The sequence below is a fragment of the Bos javanicus genome, chromosome 4 (assembly GCF_032452875.1).
Source record: "Bos javanicus breed banteng chromosome 4, ARS-OSU_banteng_1.0, whole genome shotgun sequence".
Taxonomy (NCBI): domain Eukaryota; kingdom Metazoa; phylum Chordata; class Mammalia; order Artiodactyla; family Bovidae; genus Bos; species Bos javanicus.
This window is the reverse complement of record NC_083871.1, coordinates 102,870,855-102,891,112: the sequence shown is the minus strand read 5'-3', so window position 1 is coordinate 102,891,112 and position 20,258 is coordinate 102,870,855. Positions and strand designations below refer to the sequence as shown.

Here is a 20,258-nt window from a genome sequence, read left to right as displayed (position 1 = left end):
TTTTTGCCTCCCTACTAGGCTGTGTACTCACTAAAGTGGGTACACAGCGTGTGGGGTAGCCACTGACCAGCTAATGACTCTCTGACCAAAACGACCAAAGACAATAGAACATAACCAGTTCCAAGAATACAAGCCTGATATCTCTTCTGAACATTACACTAAGACCCAAAGTGGAAATAGTAACTGAAAATCGTACTAGGACTGATATTTTTAATTGAAACTCTCAACTGGTCAAGAGAATGATCCAAAGGTGGTACCAGGCCTACTCTAGGCCCAACATCAAGCCACTTCCGGTGGGGGTGCTACGTACACAAACCGAAACTTAGTAACTTTCATTTCCCAGTAAATGCTCTACTTGACCAGACGTGCCATATATCCAGTCAGCCAATCACCAAATGCCAAGCAATTTCTGGACTCTGTACTAATTTTCTGGTTCTTTACCCCATAAAACTTCCTGCCTTCCATCCCATTTTGTTGTTCTCTGAACCACTGCCTTCTTCATGAAGTGTTGAATAAAAGTTTGTTTGGATTACCTAAATTGTCATCTTTAATACTTTTAAATAGTTTGTAGACCTTAGTCTAGTTACCAGAAAATTTTAGGCCAAAATATTTTTGATGCAAATATGTCTTGGCTACACATGTAGGGTTAGCCAAATAACCCTTAGTGGTTCAGTGGTTAAGACTCCACCTGCCAATGCAGGGAACGTGGGTTTGATCCCTGGTTGGGGAATATTCCACAACTAGGGCAATTAAGCCCGCACGCCACAATTTGAGAGCCTGTGCATCATGACTAAGACCTGAGGCAGCCAAAAAAAAAGAAAAACAACCCATGACAAACCGTAACTCAAAACCCTAACTCTGACCTTAGCAGTAAATACTACTTAAAGAATAGCAGTGACTGAAAACCACTGACAAAACTGATACTTAAGCACCTTCCTAAGGCTTTCAGGAACTTTCAATGTGGCAGTATCCAAGCTTAAGATACTACACAATGTTGTCTAGAACTGTCTAGTACTCAAGGTTCCTAGAAGACATTAGTCTATAGCAAACCCTATCAACATAATTTTAATTCAAATACTGAATTTCAGAAATCTTTTATAAACTGATAAATATTGCTTACCTTAATTGTTTCAGGCACTAGTAGAAATGGAAGTCAACAAACGTCAAGTCATTTATTTGTAAAAACTTTTTTGGATTGGTTTCACAGTCCATTAAGACAGTATTAGTTGAGGTATTAACAATAGTAACATAACTCTAGTCTCTGTACAAGCATATTTTGCTTTATGCAATAAAAGGTTGAATGTCTGGATCTATAGTTTTATGTATAGAAGAGAATTTAATTTTTTAAAATCTCTTCAAAGCACAGTTTACAGTGGCCAAAAAATCCTCCTGTAATATGAATGTCAATGCCTTTATTTGGGACTTATTATATCTTGAGCTTTCTTAACATACACCCTCAGCAGTAAATGCTTTCAATGACTAGAGAACCAGCATCATTGCCAAAGCATGGCCCTTAATGGCTCACTGACACCCTCCTCTTCCTTCCTATTTGCCAAATTAATTTTTTGCTTATCTTTTAAGGTTGGTGAAATCCCTGTGTTAGAGTTTTGTTTTTGTTTGTTTAAAAGTCTTCCTATTATTTATGGACTAGCAGCTATGGTCCACAGGGCTGCAAAGAGTTGGATATGACTGAAGTGACTTAGCATGCACAGCTTGTCCCTAAATGGACCGATTTTATAGAGGAATATACAAGGGACACAAAGGAGACCCACACTAGTTAATGTTCTACTGAATGACAAACAGTGATTTTTCCATTAAAAAGTCCTTGTTGTGGTAAAATACTCACAGTAAAAATTCATCAAAGCTGATTTTTATTAAAATCAAAGCACCAGTTGACTCTCCCAAATTAAAAACAACAACAAAGACTACTGCCTCAGATATCCTTCACAATAAGCAAAACCTTCATGGGGAGAGAAACTGTGATCTGATTGGTTAGCATTATTCTCTTTCAAGAATATGAGCCATCAGGATGTGAATTTTAGTTAATTCACATCCAAGATGAAGGGATAATATACACATAGAGAGACATGAATTCTTAACTTACATGATATTATAAAAAATTTTTAAAAATATGTGCATGGTTATTTTAAAGGAGGGTTTCTAAAGATTCCCTGGAGAAGGGAAAGGCTACCCACTCCAGTATTCTGGCCTGGAGAATTCCATGGACTGTATAATCCATGGGGTTGCAAAGAGTTGGACACGATTGAGCGACTTTCACTTTCTATTTCAACAAGCAATTAGATGGTTGAACTCATGGTTATGTCCATAATTTTAACGGCCAATCAGATCACTCAATTTCTCTCATTCATAACAGATACAGATGAAAAGAAAATAAGTACATCTTCTATTTAAATTTAAAAACCTTTTGCTCCCGTGAAGCAACCTACTGCTGGGATTCACGTTCATCTGTAGATCAAAAGGAGTTAGCTCCTCCTTTCATTGTCTAACTAGTCTCTCCATGTAAACTAAATTTAAAAGTTTAAGCAGTGTTAACAGCAAGAGAAAACTGAAATGCAAATTCATATACTCACCCTTTGTGAATTCTTTTTGGAAGCAGTCCTAAATTGTGTTATGTCTACACTACTGTGTAGTACTAAAATGTGGAGCCAATTCTTTAGCTTGGAAAAAAAAGTAAAGCTACCAAAAGAGGACATTTTCCTTCTAGGACCTTCCAATTTCCTACCCTTCAATTCAGAAAAGAAAAGCAGGGCCTGTTAATTCAAAGGGCAAGATAACTGTATTGCCAGATAGTATTTGGAATTTAATACTGGAGAAGGAAATGGCAGCCCATTCTAGTATTCTTGCCTGGAGAATCCCATGGACAGAGGAGCCTGGTGGGCTACAGTCCACGGGGTCGCCAAGAGTCAGACAGGACTTCACTTTCACTATCATGGTATGCATTATCCTTGTAAGTCACTGACTGTGTATTGGGTTTTCTTATTGATGGGAAAGAACAGATGCTTGGCACCTGGGAAAACTTTTGATGAGCTGGACTGAGTCAGTTCTAAGTGCCACATGGCCTGTTCATCGTATGATCCCCCTTCAGCATTGGGAGTCCTGCAGATATGACATGAGGCTCTTGGTTCTAAATCTAGAGGGCAATCTCCAGGAGTTTTTGACCAGAGGTAAAAACTGGAGTTTTCAAAGTTTAGGTCAAGGTTGCTTGAGTTGCACTGACCTTTTGAAAGGAATGCTCTCCAAGTGGGCATGAGGTATAGTCAGGCTCTTCTGATAGCTTATTTCTATTATAATTTAAGGACTACTTTGCTGGGATCTGCTGGGATCCTCCTGGACACATACGTCAGAGGACTTTAAAGACTATTAAGAAAATGCTATTTGGAGAGAGAAACTCTTCTAATATATGTGGTTGTCAAGTGCCTCTCATTCAACTATGTATGTGTGTGTATATATAAAGGTGAAAGAAAAATATCGTTTTAAAAGATTCATATGGCACTGAATATAACAGTGAAAATTCTGGGTACATTAGTAGACATTCTGGCTCAGATGCATTTAGGAAATTATAAATTTTCACTCTTAAGTGCTACTTCCCTTTTTGATCATCCTTAAAATTTATCTGCAGTGCCTCCCTTTTAACTAAGGAGACAAATGTGGAAGAAGAAAATGTCCTAAGTATTCTAACATAAAAACAATAAACAGATTAGCAAAAGCTCCATGGCTGCTGTGTTAAAGACGCTGGAGCAAAAGAAGACAATCAAGTGGTAAATGCACTATTACCAAAATCTGTTCGTCTTTGGAGAATAAATGCCAAATACATACTCAAAACCATACAACAACAACAACTTCCCTGAAACACGTATTTGGAAAAGTGAATTACGGTTTCTTAACCTTTAATACATAATTGACTTATGGACTAAACTGAAGTCTACACAAAGTGAGATGCTCTTGCCAATAAATAATCAGTATTTTCTTATTTTATCTTCAGCAGTACCTGAAAACCCAATGACTTAGCCACAAGGCATTTTCAAATTATCCATTTGAAGAAATAATGCCATGTGGATAAAAGTAAGTCCTCTAGGTTTAATTCATGGGACCTGACACCATCCAAAGGATAAAATTCTGTCAAGTCAGATGTATTTTTATTCTTCTGGCCTAAGAGGAAAATATCCTCAGCCAACTGATGTTTAATAAATAAAGGTTTACTTCGGCAAACTAAAAAATTTCATGTATTCTGTCAAACGTTAGATTAGGAAATGGCACAACAATTTTCTTCTATCTTAATCTAGTTACCTTCCTTGATACTGAACAACAAGTAAAAGGAATACATGAAAGTCAATTAAACTAGCCAAGGCTGACCCAGGAAGAATATGCTTGCCCTCAGAAGGTAGGTTTTCTATCTCTCTCCATCAAGAGAATGAAAATGAAGCCCAGATTAAGTCAGAAAGAATCAATTTGAGGTTCTGATTCTGAAAAATAGATGCTTTAGAAAAAATTTAAATTTCACTATAATTCCCTCTAACTGCCTGCTTCTAAATTCCACAAAAGACTTTCATTCCAATTTATAAAGACAGAAGAAAACCACAAAAACTGGTCCCTTTCAGGGGAATTTGTATTTAATGCCCCAAAGGGTATAAGTTGAAGAATCTTTACATCAAATATGGCACACACTGCTGTATTTCATATTCTGGATGGCTCCACTAAAAGCCATACTGCAGACAATGAGTCTTGTTATAAAAGGGTCATCTGCACAGTTAAAATGCAAACACCAGTCCACACACAGACACACAGCAAAACCAAACAAGTACACTTACTTCCTTCCCTGGTGGAAGGAGGAGAGGTTTTAGAAATGTATGAAAAATGGTCTTGAAAACCTGCTATATCAAACACCTCTATAGATAAGAAAAAAAAAAAATCAAACATTTGTTTTCCTTTTTCTTTAATACAGTTGCCATTTTACATGATATGCTATTAGGCACCTTCTTAAACAGCATCTAGTCTACTTTCTTGGTGCACCAGTGGGCATTTAGGATAGAACTCATTACCACTGACATTCATGGAGTACTGTACTTACATGCAGTACACCTAACTCATGTTGGTCCATAATTGAGTAGTGGTATATTCTAAAAATGGATTAATGCACACATCCAGACCACATTAAATTTTCAACTTAGAGTTCATACAAAGTCCTTTCTATAGTAGCTGTCACTCGGGACTGCAGTTTGAAATCCAGGAAGTGGGAAGAATGTCTTTTTATTTTGTTGTTGATGCTTCTTTCTTCCTTTCTCCTTCCTTCCTCCCTCTTTTCCTTTCTTTCTTAATAAGGTTAAAAGAAATGGGTTATTAAGGAAATTAGAGTCTAGTAAACATGGAAAACTTAAGATGGTCACAAACTCTTCTTGGTAATGATGTTAAATTAATGGCAAAATGTATTTAGAAAACAAACAAAAATCTAAAAACCAGCACAGGCAAGTGTGCTTATTTAAGCAACTGGCGTTCCTCTATGCTCTTGAGGCGTTTCTTCCGGGGCTGTACAAAGTCATCATCTGAGTCATCACTAAATTTATTATCTTCTGAGTCATTCCTGAATTCTAGTTTAGGAAACCTTTTTTCTGGATAAAGATTCTTCAGAAGTTCTTCAAAATAGCTTTCAAGTTTTATACCAGCATTGGCTACTTCTGAATCAGGCTGTTGAAAAAAATATGAATTAAAGAAATGTTTAGTCAATAAAAGTAGATTTCTTATATTTTGCTCCCTTTTACCTCAAGATTATGAATATCAGTGGATTGTTTCAAAAGAAATGTTTACTTAAAGCTTTGATGTAAAGTAAATAATAGCCCAGGGCAAGAAAAAGTCTAGAGAAGAGCAGATAAGAAGTAAATAAAGGCATTGACTCATCTAGATTACCAGAAAGATATGAAAGAGATGCTGTAATCAGAATCCAGTAACAGGTGTTTTTTAGAACAAACATAATATCTACCTCTGAATGAGTAACTGATCCAAAGGACAAACTATCATCAAAAAGCTTTAAGTTTGATAGATGTTTAGATGATAAAGTTTTTGAGAAAACCCTTAAGAATTATTTAAACCACATTCTTAATATTTCAATATCACAAAGACTAAAGTCTGGAAATGCTATATTTCAAGAAATAAAGGTGAGAATGACAAAGAATGCTTCTAGGTTAGATAAAAAATATTTTCTAAACTGTTTTTAAGTTGTCAACAGTAATTTGCATTTCCACTCACCATATAATAAACCTTTGACTATACATGTGGATAACGTTTTCCTAATGACCTCTCTTCATTCCTTGACATAGACTCGAACTTTTGAAAATTTATGCTACCAGAGATAGATATCTTCATCTCCTCCTTTGTTGGTAAGGTGTTTGGTTTAACATTACTTTCACATTGCTATTTCCACCCCCTTCTCACCTCATTGAATTCAGCACAGTTTTGAAAGATCAATCTAAAATCAGCTACAAAATCTTCAGGCTTTGTATACATGCAATAATCTTCTTGTAGTCTTTTCTTGATGGTTGACAAGTCCATTGGATTTTTAATTATTTTGTAATAATCAGGCACCTTTCAAAAGAAATGTGATGCTATAATAAATAAATTCTACCTGGTCCCATATAAATTCTATAAGAAGTAGTACATAATTCAGATCATCCTTACTGCTTTTCTCAGTTCTATTTTGTCACTGATAAGGAAATATATTCAGCAAAATTTGCAAGCACCTACATGTTTCCAGACATCAGTAAATGTTTTGTGTCACTTTTATCAAAAATTTTCATCAGTTATTTTTAATGAAAAAAACCTACTACATTTCCCCTCTTACTATTCTCCTTTTTTCATTATTAAACAAAAAGGCAATCATTAGAAGAAGTATTACTTCTAGTAAGATTTGACATGTTTTTTTGCTGCATATGTTATAGCAAGTGGGCTCTGAATCTGGGTTTGAACCGCAGTTCTGCTACTCAATAACACTCTCCTGGCTAAGATACTGGGTTCAGTCATTTCACCGAACCTGTTTCTTCAAGTTTCAAACAGAAATAATTCTACCATTCTCATAGGATTTTGTAAAGACGAAATAAGATAATATATATTCAGTTCAGTTCAGTTCAGTCGCTCAGTTGTGTCCAACTCTTTGCGACCCCATGAATTGCAGCACACCAGGCCTCCCTGTCCATCACCAACTCCTGGAGTTCACTCAGACTCACGTCCATCGAGTCAGTGATGCCATCCAGCCATCTCATCCTCTGTCGTAAATGAATAACATGCAAAACAGGCATGCAAAATAACATGCAAAATATATATTAAGGGGGCCTATTTTGCTGTTGCTGTTATTCATGCCAAATGTAACAGTAGGCCAACAGTAGAAAAAGCACCAAATTCTAGGTCACATTTTTAAGTGAATTAACTTTTTATTGGCATATTTTTGCCCTGCTTCTTTTGGGCACAAAGGGCTTTCCACCCCAAAGACTATAGTGGACCCCCGAACTGTGCAGGTACACTTATACACAGATTTTTTTCCATGAAATTCATACAGCAATACGACAAAATCTGTGATTGATTGATGCTGTAGATACAGAAGGCTGACTGTAAAGTCACATGAAGACTCCACTGTGCAGAAAGTTGGTGCCCTCAACCTCTGTGTTGTTCTAAGAGTCAACTGCATTTCTTTTTCCGATCTTAACTTCTCAAAACTTGTTTACAAGGAAAGAAGTTCATTGCTTCTCTGCTCAGTGTTACTTGGCTAGTTTTCTTTTCTAATGTTGCATTCATTTAAAAAAATTTTTAACAAATCTATTAGCTTTTTAAAGGAAATTCAGACATCAGAGAATAGAACACATTTTGAGTAGCAGGTCCAACACCTTACAATAACGAACTAAGTGAAAGTGAAACTGAAGGTTGCACAGTCCTATCTGACTCTTTGCAACCCCGTGGATTATACAGTCCATGGGATTCTCCAGCCAGAATACTGGAGTGGGTAGCCTTTCTCTTCTCCAGGGGATCTTCCCAACTCAGGGATTGAACCCAGATCACACACAATGCAGGTGGATTCACCAGCTGAGCCACTAGGGAAGCCCATAATGCACTAAAGTCACATCAAACTTGAAATATGAAGCTTTTGAAGTCAATGGTAAGCATACACACACCTCCTCCTCTATTGTTAATGTCTACTTCTTAAGATACACCCATTTGAATGCAGAGTTCCAAAGAATAGCAAGGAGAGATAAGAAAGCCTTCCTCAGTGATCAATGCAAAGAAATAGAGGAAAACAATAGAATGGGAAAGACTAGAGATCTCTTCAAGAAAATGAGAGACCAAGGGAACATTTCATGCAAAGATGGGCTTGATAAAGGACAGAAATAGTATGGACCTAACAGAAGCAGAAGATATTAAGAAGAGGTGGCAAGAATACACAGAAGAACTGTAGGAAAAAGATCTTCATGACCCAGATAATCACGATGGTGTGATCACTCACCTAGAGCCAGACATCCTGGAATGTGAAGTCAAATGGGCCTTAGGAAGCATCACTATGAACAAAGGTAGTGCAGGTGATGGAATTCCAGTTGAGCTATTTCAAATCCTGAAAGATGATGCTGTGAAATTGCTGCACTCAATATGTCAGCAAATTTGGAAAACTCAGCAGTGGCCACAGGACTAGAAGAGGTCAGTTTTCATTCTAATCCCTAAGAAAGGCAATGCCAAAGAATGCTCAAACTAATCGCACAATTGTACTTATCTCACATGCTAGTAGAGTAACGCTCAAAATTCTCCAAGTCAGGCTTCAGCAATACGTGAACCGTGAACTTCCAGATGTTCAAGCTGGATTTAGAAAAGGCAGAGGAACCAGAGATGAAATTGCTGACATCTGCTGGATCATCGAAAAAGCAAGAGAATTCCAGAAACACATCTATTTCTGCTTTATTGACTATGCCAAAGCCTTTGACTGTGTGGATCACAATAAACTGTGGAAAATTCTGAAAGAGATGGGAATACCAGACCACCTGACCTGCCTCTTGAGAAACCTGTATGCAGGTCAGGAAGCAACAGTTAGAACTGGACATGGAACAACAGACTGGTTCCAAATACGAAAAGAAGTAAGTCAAAGCTGTATATTGTCACCCTGCAGAGTACATCATGGGAAATGCTGGGCTGAAGGAAGCACAGGCTGGAATCAAGATGGGGAGAAATATCAGTCACCTCAGATATGCAGATGACACCACCCTTATGGCAGAAAGTGAAGAAGAACTAAAGAGCCTCTTGATGAAAGTGAAAGAGGAGAGTGAAAAAGTTGGCTTAAAGCTCAACATTCAGAAAACGAAGATCATGGTATCCGGTCCCGTCACTTCATGGCAAATAGATGGAGAAACAGTTGAAACAGTGGCTGCCTTTGTTTTTGGGGGCTCCAAAATCACTGCAGATGTTTTTTGCAGCCATGAAATTAAAAGACGCTTATTCCTTCGAAGGAAAGTTATGACCAAACTAGACAGCATAATAAAGCAGAGACATTACTTTGCCAACAATGGTCCGTCTAGTCAAGGTTATGGTTTTTCCAGTAGTTATGTATGGATGTGAGAGTTGGACTATAAGAAAAGCTGAGCGCTGAAGAATTGATGCTTTTGAACTGTGGTGTTGGAGAAGACTCTTGAGAGTCCCTTGGACTGCAAGGAGATCCAACCAGTCCATCCTAAAGGAGATCAGTCCTGGGTGTTCATTGGAAGGACTAATGCTAAAGCTGAAACTCCAACACTTTGGCCACCTGATACGAAGAGCTGGCTCATTTGAAAAGACCCTGATGCTGTGAAAGATTGAGGGCAGGAGGAGAAGGGACGACAGAGCATGAGATGGTTGGATGGCATCACCGACTCAATGGACATGGGTTTGGGTAGACTCCGGCAGTTGGTTATGGACAGGGTGGCTTGGCGTTGCTGCGGTCTGTGGGGCTGCAAAGAGTCAGACATGACCTAGCGACTGAACTGAACTTATTACTTGAAGTCTGCACCTATAAATCAAAATGTGTACAGAGATGGGGGGTGGGCATGGGGTGTCTTTACCTGAAATGAAAAGTTTCTTTCCCAATAGCTTTAGGATATATATACCTAAAACTCCTGAGAGAAACAATTGATTTAAATCATCCCAGAGAATAGTAAGTAAAATGCATGAAAGAAAGAATACATGAAAAAAGAACAGAAGTTTTTGAGCAGTTAACATACAATGTAGTCAAGATTAAAGCATTCAGTATGTATTAACAGGGCTTCCAAGGTGGCTCAGTGGTAAAGCATCTGCCTGCCAATACAGGGGATGCGTGCTTGATCCCTCGGTTGGGACGATCTCCTGGAGAAGGAAATGGCAAGCCACTCCAGTATTCTTGTTGGAGGAATCCCATGGGCAAAAGAGCAAGGGGAGTGACTAAACAACAACAATGCAGTAAGTTTTAAGATTTTGATTAATGTAAGAAATTTACTGTTGAAAAATGGTACAGAAACTAGATTCTCATAAATCAAGTTTCAGAAAAACCATCCCACTGTACAAAAATGCATTTTAATACTTTAATGCACCATTAATACTTACGGTCAGAGGAACTGGGTCTTGAAAAGCCAGGCTCATTTCATGGCAGTAAAGAAATAAAAGTAGGCGTTCACACTTCTAAGCATAAATAAATAAATAAAAAATAATGAAGTCACAACTAATTTTTAGTAGCAATATTAATAGATCTAAAAGTACCAGAATGGAAATTAAAACCAGATGAATACAAAAAACAGTGATACTTAGAGCTTTGATGTCCTTTCCAATCATTTGCTACAGTGTACTGTTTGACATTTTGGGATGCATGTAACATATGAGAGCAGTCTTTACAGAAATAAAAACAGTATCACTAGAAAACTATCTGAAGTTTTTATTTCCACTTATCTGCAATTTTTATACTGAATTACTCACAGTCAATAAAATGACTCAAAATCAATAAAAAACATCCAGGTGTTAAGCGATCCAGGTGGATCTCTATCCATGGGGTGTTGGGTCCTAAGGCCCCTCTCTGAATGCAGATGTTTTTGTCATGCACTCTGCTATTTCTCTGCTTACAAGTCTACCCCAGTAACCACCGTGTCTCAGTGGTAGTGCATATTTCAGCCCTCTCTTGCACAACAACTTTCATACTGATTGTTCTACTTAATAAATTAGCAAAGGAGCTTCTTTAGTAATAAATAAGGTTAAATACATTAGCTGGCTTTAAGGTATAAATCCAGTACCACTGGGTGAAAGAATGAGTTATTTCCAGGAAGAGTAAATAGAAAAACCCATCTTTTTGCTGCCAATTCTGAACAAATTCCAAGGAAGAAAACATATTTGTAGTAGAAAATAAAACTGAAATTTATTAAAGGTAGGCTAAATTTAAAAGTCCAGACCACATAAAGGATATACAGTCTACCGTGTTCAATTACCGTATTTTAAGCTTCTAGGAAATGTATATATAGCATCGCTATTTTACTTCATTAAAAAAGTTATAGTCTGCCATTATTTAAGATTCTTGTATTCTGTGGAAGTACTAAGTTGACGATACACTTCTTTGATGACGGCACAGCTGCATTACAATGATGGGACGTCTAACCAAAACAACTAAGTTTAACAATCTAGGCTGGAAACTTACCCTTTTATCTATTGGTGTTAGTTTGACAAAGCCTTCAGTTTTCCTTTTTTCTGAGTTGTGAACGGGAACATCACAATCATATTCAACTTCGGGTTTAGATAAGTCTCGGCAGAAAGTGCAGATCCACTCTCCACTGTTGGGGGAGGAAGTATCTGACTGAGTTCCTGCTGCATCACTCCTCTCCTCACTACCTCCCTTTCCCACCCTGCTCCGTGCCATCTGTAATGCAGAATTATTTATTTGGTGTAACTGTTAATCACTGAGGATTTACCACCTATCTCCTATGTACATGGCACCATGCTGAGAGCTTACCCACAGGAATACAGTTCATGGGCCTAAGGGGTGTGTTAGTCCAGTGAAGGGGGCATGAAATATACACACAAAAGAAAACAAATAAAACACACACATTAATCTATGCCTGATGTGAGGCACAAATGGCATTTCCCCCCAAATGATTAAGTTTGAAATTATACAATGGTTGTTCTCTATTATTATCATCTCATAAGGTCTAAGAATTTACTGAAGATATTTATAAATAATAAAACTCAAATGCCTGGCAAATAAGATGCACTAAATTATGACAGTTGTGCATAAGAATCATTGTTCTTCATGGTAATTCCCTTGTAATAATTTAAAGGGCCAGATGTTTTTTTCCTTGACATAACAGACTAGGTTTTTGAGAGATGAGAGAAGCAAAGGAAATGTGAGACAGGGTATGGAAAACCCTATGCTGAACATTTTGGCGTATAAATTTATGCCAAGTGGATTTCTATTTAAATTTTTATAAAGGTTTTGTGTTTAAAAAAAAAGGTTTTGTGTTACAGGATCAAATATCATTGCTGTTATTATTTATAGTGAAAAATGGTAAGCAAGGGAAGCAAGTGCCATCTTACCTTGGAAAATTTGCCAGAGTGGGCACGTGACAAGAGAGATGGAATACTTTGGGACACTTCTCACAGCACAGGAGTTCCCCTCCATTCTGACAAACTGCACACCAGTCCTCATTGGGGTCATCCTCTTTCCTCGTCTCCCCAGCATGAAGGGGTGACTTCTGGGAGGCATCTAGCCACTCAGACTTTCCATTTGAGGAGTTTTCCTGGTGAAGTCCAGGTTGATCTCCTGTGCTGTCAGGGGCATCTGATCTCAACACAGACTCCTCGGACGCAGAGCTCTGACTGCTATTTAGGAGCAGGGAGGTGAGTATGCTTCTTGGATAGTTGGTCTGCAATGGAAAGAGTTAACTATGTATATGGATTTCTTAAACTGCCATTCTTTATCAGCACTACTGCAATTTTGGATTGCAATTTGCTTACTCATGCTGCTAAGTCACTTCAGTTGTGTCCGACTCTGTGCAACCCCATAGACGGCAGCCTACCAGGCTCCCCCGTCCCTGGGATTTCCAGGCAAGAACACTGGAGTGGGTTGCCATTTCCTTCTCCGATGCATGAAAGTGAAAAGTGAAAGTGAAGTCGCTCAGTCGTGTCGGACCCTCAGCGACCCCATGGAGTGAGCACCTGGTTATTTCAAATGAGTCCATGAAACTGCAGGAGAGCAGACTGTTTACTGCTAACTGGCCCTAATGGTAAAGAACATGGACCTCAACTGAAAAACATCTTCCAAACAGAAGATCAGCAGCAGTAAGGGGGTATGGATAAAAGGAAAAGGAAAAATCTTTTTGACGGCTTCAGAAGTGGCAGAATAGGTGGTTAATGTAGAAGTCAACCATGTGAACTGTAAATACATTTTACTGGAGACGTTAATTCAAATTATACGCAAACACAAAACATTCCTACTGTAGATTTTTTTTTTATCATTCATAGAAAGGTATACTGCTTTAATTCTTATCGGTAATTTCACCTCTCCAAGTGCCATTAATAACATTAAAGTGAACCTAAATTCTATGCTGGAGCCTAGAATGGTGAAAATTTAAAATTATGAACTAAATCTATTATTTCCTTTAAATGTTAAAATAAATTCTTAAGTAATAAAATGCAGATTCAGTTAAGGGCGTGGTTATTCTAATATTCTTTGGAGGTAATTATTTTCAAATTATTTAGCTTTTTTCTATGCTAGTTAGTTCTATATTTCTAAAGAGTACGCTTATACTGTAATTTTCCAGATTTAAATTTTAAACATTTTCTATTTTATTACACATGTATATATTTTTTATACTATGCAAGATTAGATTTTTCCTTCCTGACTCTCCATATCCTCCTTATACTTAACACACCATTTATGCCATCTTCTTAACATAGTTTTATTAAGCACTGATTTCTTTTTAGTTGGCAGGGGCAAGTACAACTGTTATAAGCAGCATTTATTCTAACTGGTCAGTATCACTGCTGTACTAATATCCTGAAAAATCAATTTTTGGTCAAATGCATGTTCAGGTCATATTTTGATTATATTTAGTTCTTATTTAAATTTTTTATTTCGGTATTTATTTATATCATTACGACTATATACTGTTCATTGCATAACCACAGTATGTACTATGATCACTTCCTCTTTTGTCTAACTTTTTGTTTTTTACTATGAGTCAATAATTGTTGTTGGTCAGTTAAGTCATGTCCAACTCTATGAATGGCAGCACACCAGGATTCCCTGACCTTCACTATCTCCCAGAGCTTGCTCAAACTCATTTCCATTGAGTTGGTGATGCCATCCTCTGTCATCCGCTTCTCTTCCTGCCCTTAATCTTTCCCAGCATCAGGGTCTTTTTCAATGAGTCAACTCTTTGCATCAAGTGGCCAAAGTACTGGAGCTTCAGCTTTAGCATCAGTCCTTCCAATGAATATTCAGGGTTGATTTCCTTTAGGATTGACTGGTTTGATCTCCTTGTGTCCAAGGGACTCTCAAGAATCTTCTCCAACACCACAGTACAAAAGCATCAATTCTTTGGCACTCAGCCTTCTTTGTGGTCCAACTCTCACATCCATACATAACTACTGGAAAAACCATAGCTTTGACTACACAGACCTTTTGTCAGTGAAGTGATGTCTCTGCTTTTTAATACACTGTCTAGGTTTGTTATAGCTTTAGTTTCAAGGAGCAACTGTCTTTTAATTTTGTGGTTGCAGTCACCGTCTGCAGTCATTTTGGAGCCTAAGAAAATAAAATCTGTCACTGTCAATTACCTTACTCTAAAATTTAATCCATTTGCTTCTTTTTCTAGATATCTATCTCTAAGTTATTCTCACAATCTCCAACAGGGTTATAAAATGCTTCTCAATACTGTCAAAATTTTTTTCTCCCTCTTCACACATCCCTGATGGAGTCTTCTGTCCCCCTACAGGGTATACAAGAGGAGCTGTTGAACTGGGGACTAACTATTCTTTTCTTTGCTTCTCTTCTGTGTTAGATTCTATTTCTGGAATTCTATGTCTTCCTCTTTCTGGGTTTACTTCATTTTCGATGAAGCATATTTTCAAATATCTCCCTCAGAATGAGTATATGGAATTAAATTTTTGAGACTCCGCATGCATGTCTAAAAATGTTTATTTCATCTTTATACATAATCATTTGAATGGGTACAGAATTCTCCCTACAAAATATCTTTCTTCACAATTTTGATATTTCTCTATTGGTTTCCAGCTTTGAGAGTCTGTGGAGGACTTGGTGATTTAAAATGTCTGATTCATTATGTAAGGTGTTTTTCTCCTCTGGAGGCTTTTAGAATCTGTTTAGAATACTGGCATTCTAAAATTGATGATGGTATATATGACTTGCATTTTTTTTCATTTACTTGTTCTGGTACTTGCTAGGCCCTTTCAACTCAGATGCTCATGCCCTTCAGTTGGGCTTCCCTGATAGCTCAGTTGGTAAAGAATCCGCCTGCAAGGCAGGAGACCCTGGTTCAATCCCTGGCTTGGGAAGATCCCCTGGAGAAGGGAACAGCTACCCACTCCAGTATTCTGGCCTGGAGAATCTCAGGTAGCAAAGAGTCAGACACGACTGAGCAGCTTTCACAAACAGTTGGACATGACTGAGTGACTTTCACCACTCACTAGTACTGCCCTTCAGTTATAGAAGTCTCCATGTATATGGCTTTGACAATTACCTTCCATGTAGTTTACTCCATTCTCTCTTTAAAATACCCAACCTCATTTAATAAGCCTCTTGTTTTGATATACTGAGAGATTTCCTCAAAGTTTCTAAGTTGACTATTTTCCTGCCTTTAAATACAATAGCTTTTATTTCCTACAATTTATTTAAAAGTTCCTTTCATCTTATCCCTCAAGTAGGAGTAGTACTGCAATCATAATTACATTTTGAGCCCTGGATTCTTCATCTGATTCTTGTTTCACTATTACAACAGGAAAATCGTAATTTTCAGGTGGTCCACTGTTTTCTTGTTTTATTCGAATTGGCTCCAACATGACCACTGGGACTTTGTGTGTAGAATCAGCTCCTGCTGGTTTGCTAGAAGAGCCAGAGCTAGAAATATAAGAAAAAAGGAAAGAAAACAAAATCTAAGAAAGCTATCTTAAGTATCTTAAAAAGAGGTACAACAATAGCTTTATGGGAATAATGCTGTATCTTCATGGCAGTGAAGATTTGCTATGTTATATCAGCAAAAATGATACATAACTGAAATGCATCTGTTGTATGCAAAATAGTTTCATTTATATATAAAAAATGTTCTATGTGTTAACCTATCTAAATAGTTACATTATATACCTGGAAAGATACCTAAATACATTTAAATAAATCCTGAATTAAAACTGACTTCAATATTCTAAGGTTCTAAAATTAGGCAGCCAGATCTTAGAACTATCTTAGAAGTAGCATATTTTTTTTTTAGTCTTTCCCATTTCCTTCTCTAGTCAGTGACAAAGAGAACTCTAGGCTCATATTAATGATTTACTGTCACAAAGAGTGAAGAGAATTAACTAGGGACATAATTCATTTGTATGAGAGAGTTAATTCTTAGGTAGGTTGATAAGAAGTCTGGGGTCCTGAGGAAAAGAAAAAGACAAAGTTTTTTTTTCTACATTCTTGCATCTTAGTCACAGAAAACTTTATTGTGTGTGGCAGAGTTTTATTACAGTATAAAAAGGGATAGAGAAAGCTTCTGATACAGACATCAGAAGGGTGAAGGACAGTGCCTCCTCACTAGTCTTAGCAAGGGAGCTGTATACTTTTTCAATTCAGTCAAGGTTGTAAAGATCTTACCAGAACCACTCCCACAATTTACATTTTAAGATGACAGAACTAGAACAGAATACTATACAAAAAAGATCTTAATAACCCAGATAACCAAGATGGTGTGATCACTCACCTAGAACTATTTTTTTTCTTTAAGCCCAGAGCTAATGACTACACAACAAAACAACTCATCTTGCTCAAGGGCATGTTTAAAGCGTCTGCCTGCAATGTGGGAGACCTGGGTTCGATCCCTGGGTTGGGAAGATCCCCTGGAGAAGGAAATGGCAACCCACTCCAGTATTCTTGCCTGGAGATCCCATGGACAGAGGAGCCTGGTGGGCTACAGTCCACGGGGTCACAAAGAGTCAGACACGACTGAGCGACTTCACTTTTACTGTACCAATAATTATATAACAACAGTGTATCCTACTGGAGGACATGTTTCTCCTTAAGAACCTTCTGATTAATCCTGTCATCTTGAAGTGTATGTTGTGGGAATGGGTCTGGTAAGATCTTTCTATTGTTAGTTCTAATCCCATTATCTTAAAATGTAAATTGTGGAAGTGGGTCTGGTAAGACTTTTACAACCTTGAGTCAGTCTTTTGATTGTCTCCCCTTCAGAGTATGTTTCCTCCATAGGATTAGGAAAGTAAGAATTGGGCTCACTATTGATGAGAAATTTACAAGCAGTATGAGTGGTGTGTAACTGAAGTTAAAATACAATTTCAACAACTGTAAATTAATTTGTTTTAAAGCAAATTCAATGCAAGGTATTTAGAAAAGTCAGAACACCAATTTTAGTATAAAATTATTTGTTTTCTCTAAGTTTTTATTTGTGCATGTCCCTATACAGTGCAGTGTTATACATCCATCATTTCTGCTTTTTCTTTGCTATTATGCTAAACTCAAATGTATTTTCTAATTTTCAACACATGCACAAATCTTTTTGTATCTTTAAAGATAAAGATACAAAATTGATTAACCCATTAACTGATTTCGTTAACATGTAATATATAATTATTATACACTGGACAGTAAGTTGAGTCCGTTTACCTTCCTCGGCTGCCGACGCTGGAGGCACTAGGTGAACGTATTGGCGGGTGTACACTTGTCATAGTAACAGGTCCTGAGGAGGAAGAGATCAGACACATTCATAGAATGAATATCTGTATTTAATTCCTATTGAATGTTCTCACTTCGTAGTACACTGAAACTGGAAACACATAATGAAATTATATAAAACAAAAAGTAGTTGCTGAACTCCCAGCAGAGCTGGAGTGCCCTGAAGTAGCAGGGCTGTTCAATCTCAGCACTATTGATATTTTGGGCCAGGTAATTCTTTGATGTGGGGGCTGTATGTGCATTGTAAGGATGCCAAGCAGCCCCCTTGGCCTCGACCAGTTATTAGATGCCAGTAGCATCTCTACATACACAGCATCTAGGGGTGTAAGAATCAGAAATGTCTCCAAACACTGTTCAGTGTTCCACATGAGAGTAAGCAGGGTAGGAGCTTCGTGAGGACACTAATGCCAGCAAAAGCTGCAGAGCACAATAAAAAGTTGGTAGGGCTCATATAAAAGCAGTCCAAGAAAGAAATCAACACAGAGACTAATTAATGGAAGACAATGGAGCAATGTGTAGAAGGTACTTTGCCCTGTGCTGGACACAGAGTCAGTACTGAATAAAGTTAGCTTTAGTAATGGTGCTAAAATGGCTTCCAGAAATGTGTCAAGTTATATTACCACCAGCAATGTATCAGAGCATTCCTCCCATTACATCCTTATCAATGAGTATTTTCACTGTTGAAATCTTGCTTACTCAATAGTTAGAAATCATGTCTTTTGATTTCATAATGACTACTAGTGAGATGGAACCACCCATCTTTCTTCCTCCCGCCCCCTCACTTTAGAGAGTTATTTCCTCTTTAGGGAGTTATCTACTCATGGAGAAGGAAATGGCAATCCACTTCAGTATTCTTGCTGGGAAAATCCCATGGACAGAGGAACCTGGTGGGCTACAGTCCCTGGGGTCACAAAGAGTCGGACACGACTGAGCACACACGCTGCAGGGTCCTCTGGTAATACTGTGTGCTGTCCTTATTCATTTGTATGAACTTGCTACATAATTAGGAGAAGGCAATGGCAACTCACTCCAGTACTCTTGCCTGGGAAATCCCATGGACAGAGGAGCCTGGTAGGCTGCAGTCCATGGAGTCATGAAGGGTCAGACTCGACTGAGCAACTTCACTTTCACTTTTCACTTTCATGCACTGGAGAAGAAAATAGCAACCCACTCCAGTATTGTTGCTTGGAGAATCCCAGGGACCGGAGCCTGGTGGGCTGCCATCTATGGGGTCACACAGAGTCTGACACAACTGACGTGACTTAGCAGCAGCTACATAATTAAATAGTTTTTCTGCCATCTTTTGTCAACAATTTCCTTTCAGTTTGTTTACGTTTTAAATAAGTACCTCTTAAAATTCTAAAACTGCTTTATTATGTGGGACTAGTTAATGGCATAAGAGAGTCTCCTCTTTCCTTATTTGGTCTAAGGCATCTAATTTGCCAAGGTCTCTGGGAGTAGCTTTTCACTTTTCATTTTCATGCGTTGGAGAAGGAAATGGCAACCCACTCCAGTGTTCTTGCCTGGAGAATCCCAGGGATGGGGGAGCCACCAGGCTGCCAGTGGGCTGCCGTCTTTGGGGTCGCACAGAGTTGGACACGACTGAAGTGACTTAGCAGCTGGGAGTAGCAGCATTAGTCAGAGGGCTTCTCTTTTGGAGGAAATAAGTAGTTCTGTCCAAAATTCTTAAAACACAAACACCAAACCAGGGTAGGAGCAATCAACAAAAAGAGTGTTACTGAGACATTTTAAGTCTAGGCAAATTCTACACAAAAAGGGACAATACTATAGGCAACTTGTCTAAAAGAGAAAGTAAAATAGCAATTTCCTCCTAGGAGTGTGTGCTATGGTGCCTCTAAGTTCTGTTGAAACTGAAAATGTAGAGAGGCGTAATCTTTGCTTTCCACTTTGAAAGTACACTAATTTCAAAGACTACTTAAAACACAGATCCATTTTAATCACCCAAGAGACAAAGGGAAGGTGGAGGCCGATCCTTTTATTATTAATAAGTAAAAACTGAAAAAAAAAACTATAAAAATTTTTACAAGTCCACTTTACCTGCAAGGCCTGGAGATGGCACTGATGAATTCGGTGACTGGACAGTTCTGTTTGAGGGTGGTCGTGGCTGGCCATGATCGGTACTAGTATCTTTCCTCACAATGTTGTCCAGCATAATAGTACTTGAACAGTCAATCTGGTAAGAAAAGAAATTACTTCATGGCATTCTGACTCGGCAAGTTAAAAGCTATTTTAAATTTATAAGAAAACTTTTGTAGATGTAAATATCCTTTTGAGAAGTTCTGATGTGTATTTTCCC

The 20,258-nt window shown here is 37.9% G+C and overlaps 2 protein-coding genes across 5 annotated transcripts in view; one reads left to right on the top strand and one right to left on the bottom strand.

Moving 5' to 3' along the window:
- SVOPL (SVOP like) overlaps positions 1-20,258 on the top strand; it is a 134,316-nt gene that overhangs the window by 101,740 nt on the left and 12,318 nt on the right. The window lies entirely within an intron of this gene.
- TRIM24 (tripartite motif containing 24) overlaps positions 1,855-20,258 on the bottom strand; it is a 117,103-nt gene continuing 98,699 nt past the window's right edge. For all 3 annotated transcript variants that reach the window (XM_061414838.1, XM_061414837.1, XM_061414836.1), the window contains 8 exons: positions 20,000-20,135; positions 17,873-17,945; positions 15,940-16,108; positions 12,565-12,893; positions 11,672-11,804; positions 10,597-10,671; positions 6,448-6,597; positions 1,855-5,703 (listed from right to left, as the gene is read on the bottom strand). In XM_061414838.1, coding sequence (XP_061270822.1) covers positions 5,494-5,703; positions 6,448-6,597; positions 10,597-10,671; positions 11,672-11,804; positions 12,565-12,893; positions 15,940-16,108; positions 17,873-17,945; positions 20,000-20,135 — 1,275 coding nt within the window. In that variant the 3' untranslated portion in view covers positions 1,855-5,493. The remainder of the gene's footprint in view (positions 5,704-6,447; positions 6,598-10,596; positions 10,672-11,671; positions 11,805-12,564; positions 12,894-15,939; positions 16,109-17,872; positions 17,946-19,999; positions 20,136-20,258) is intronic.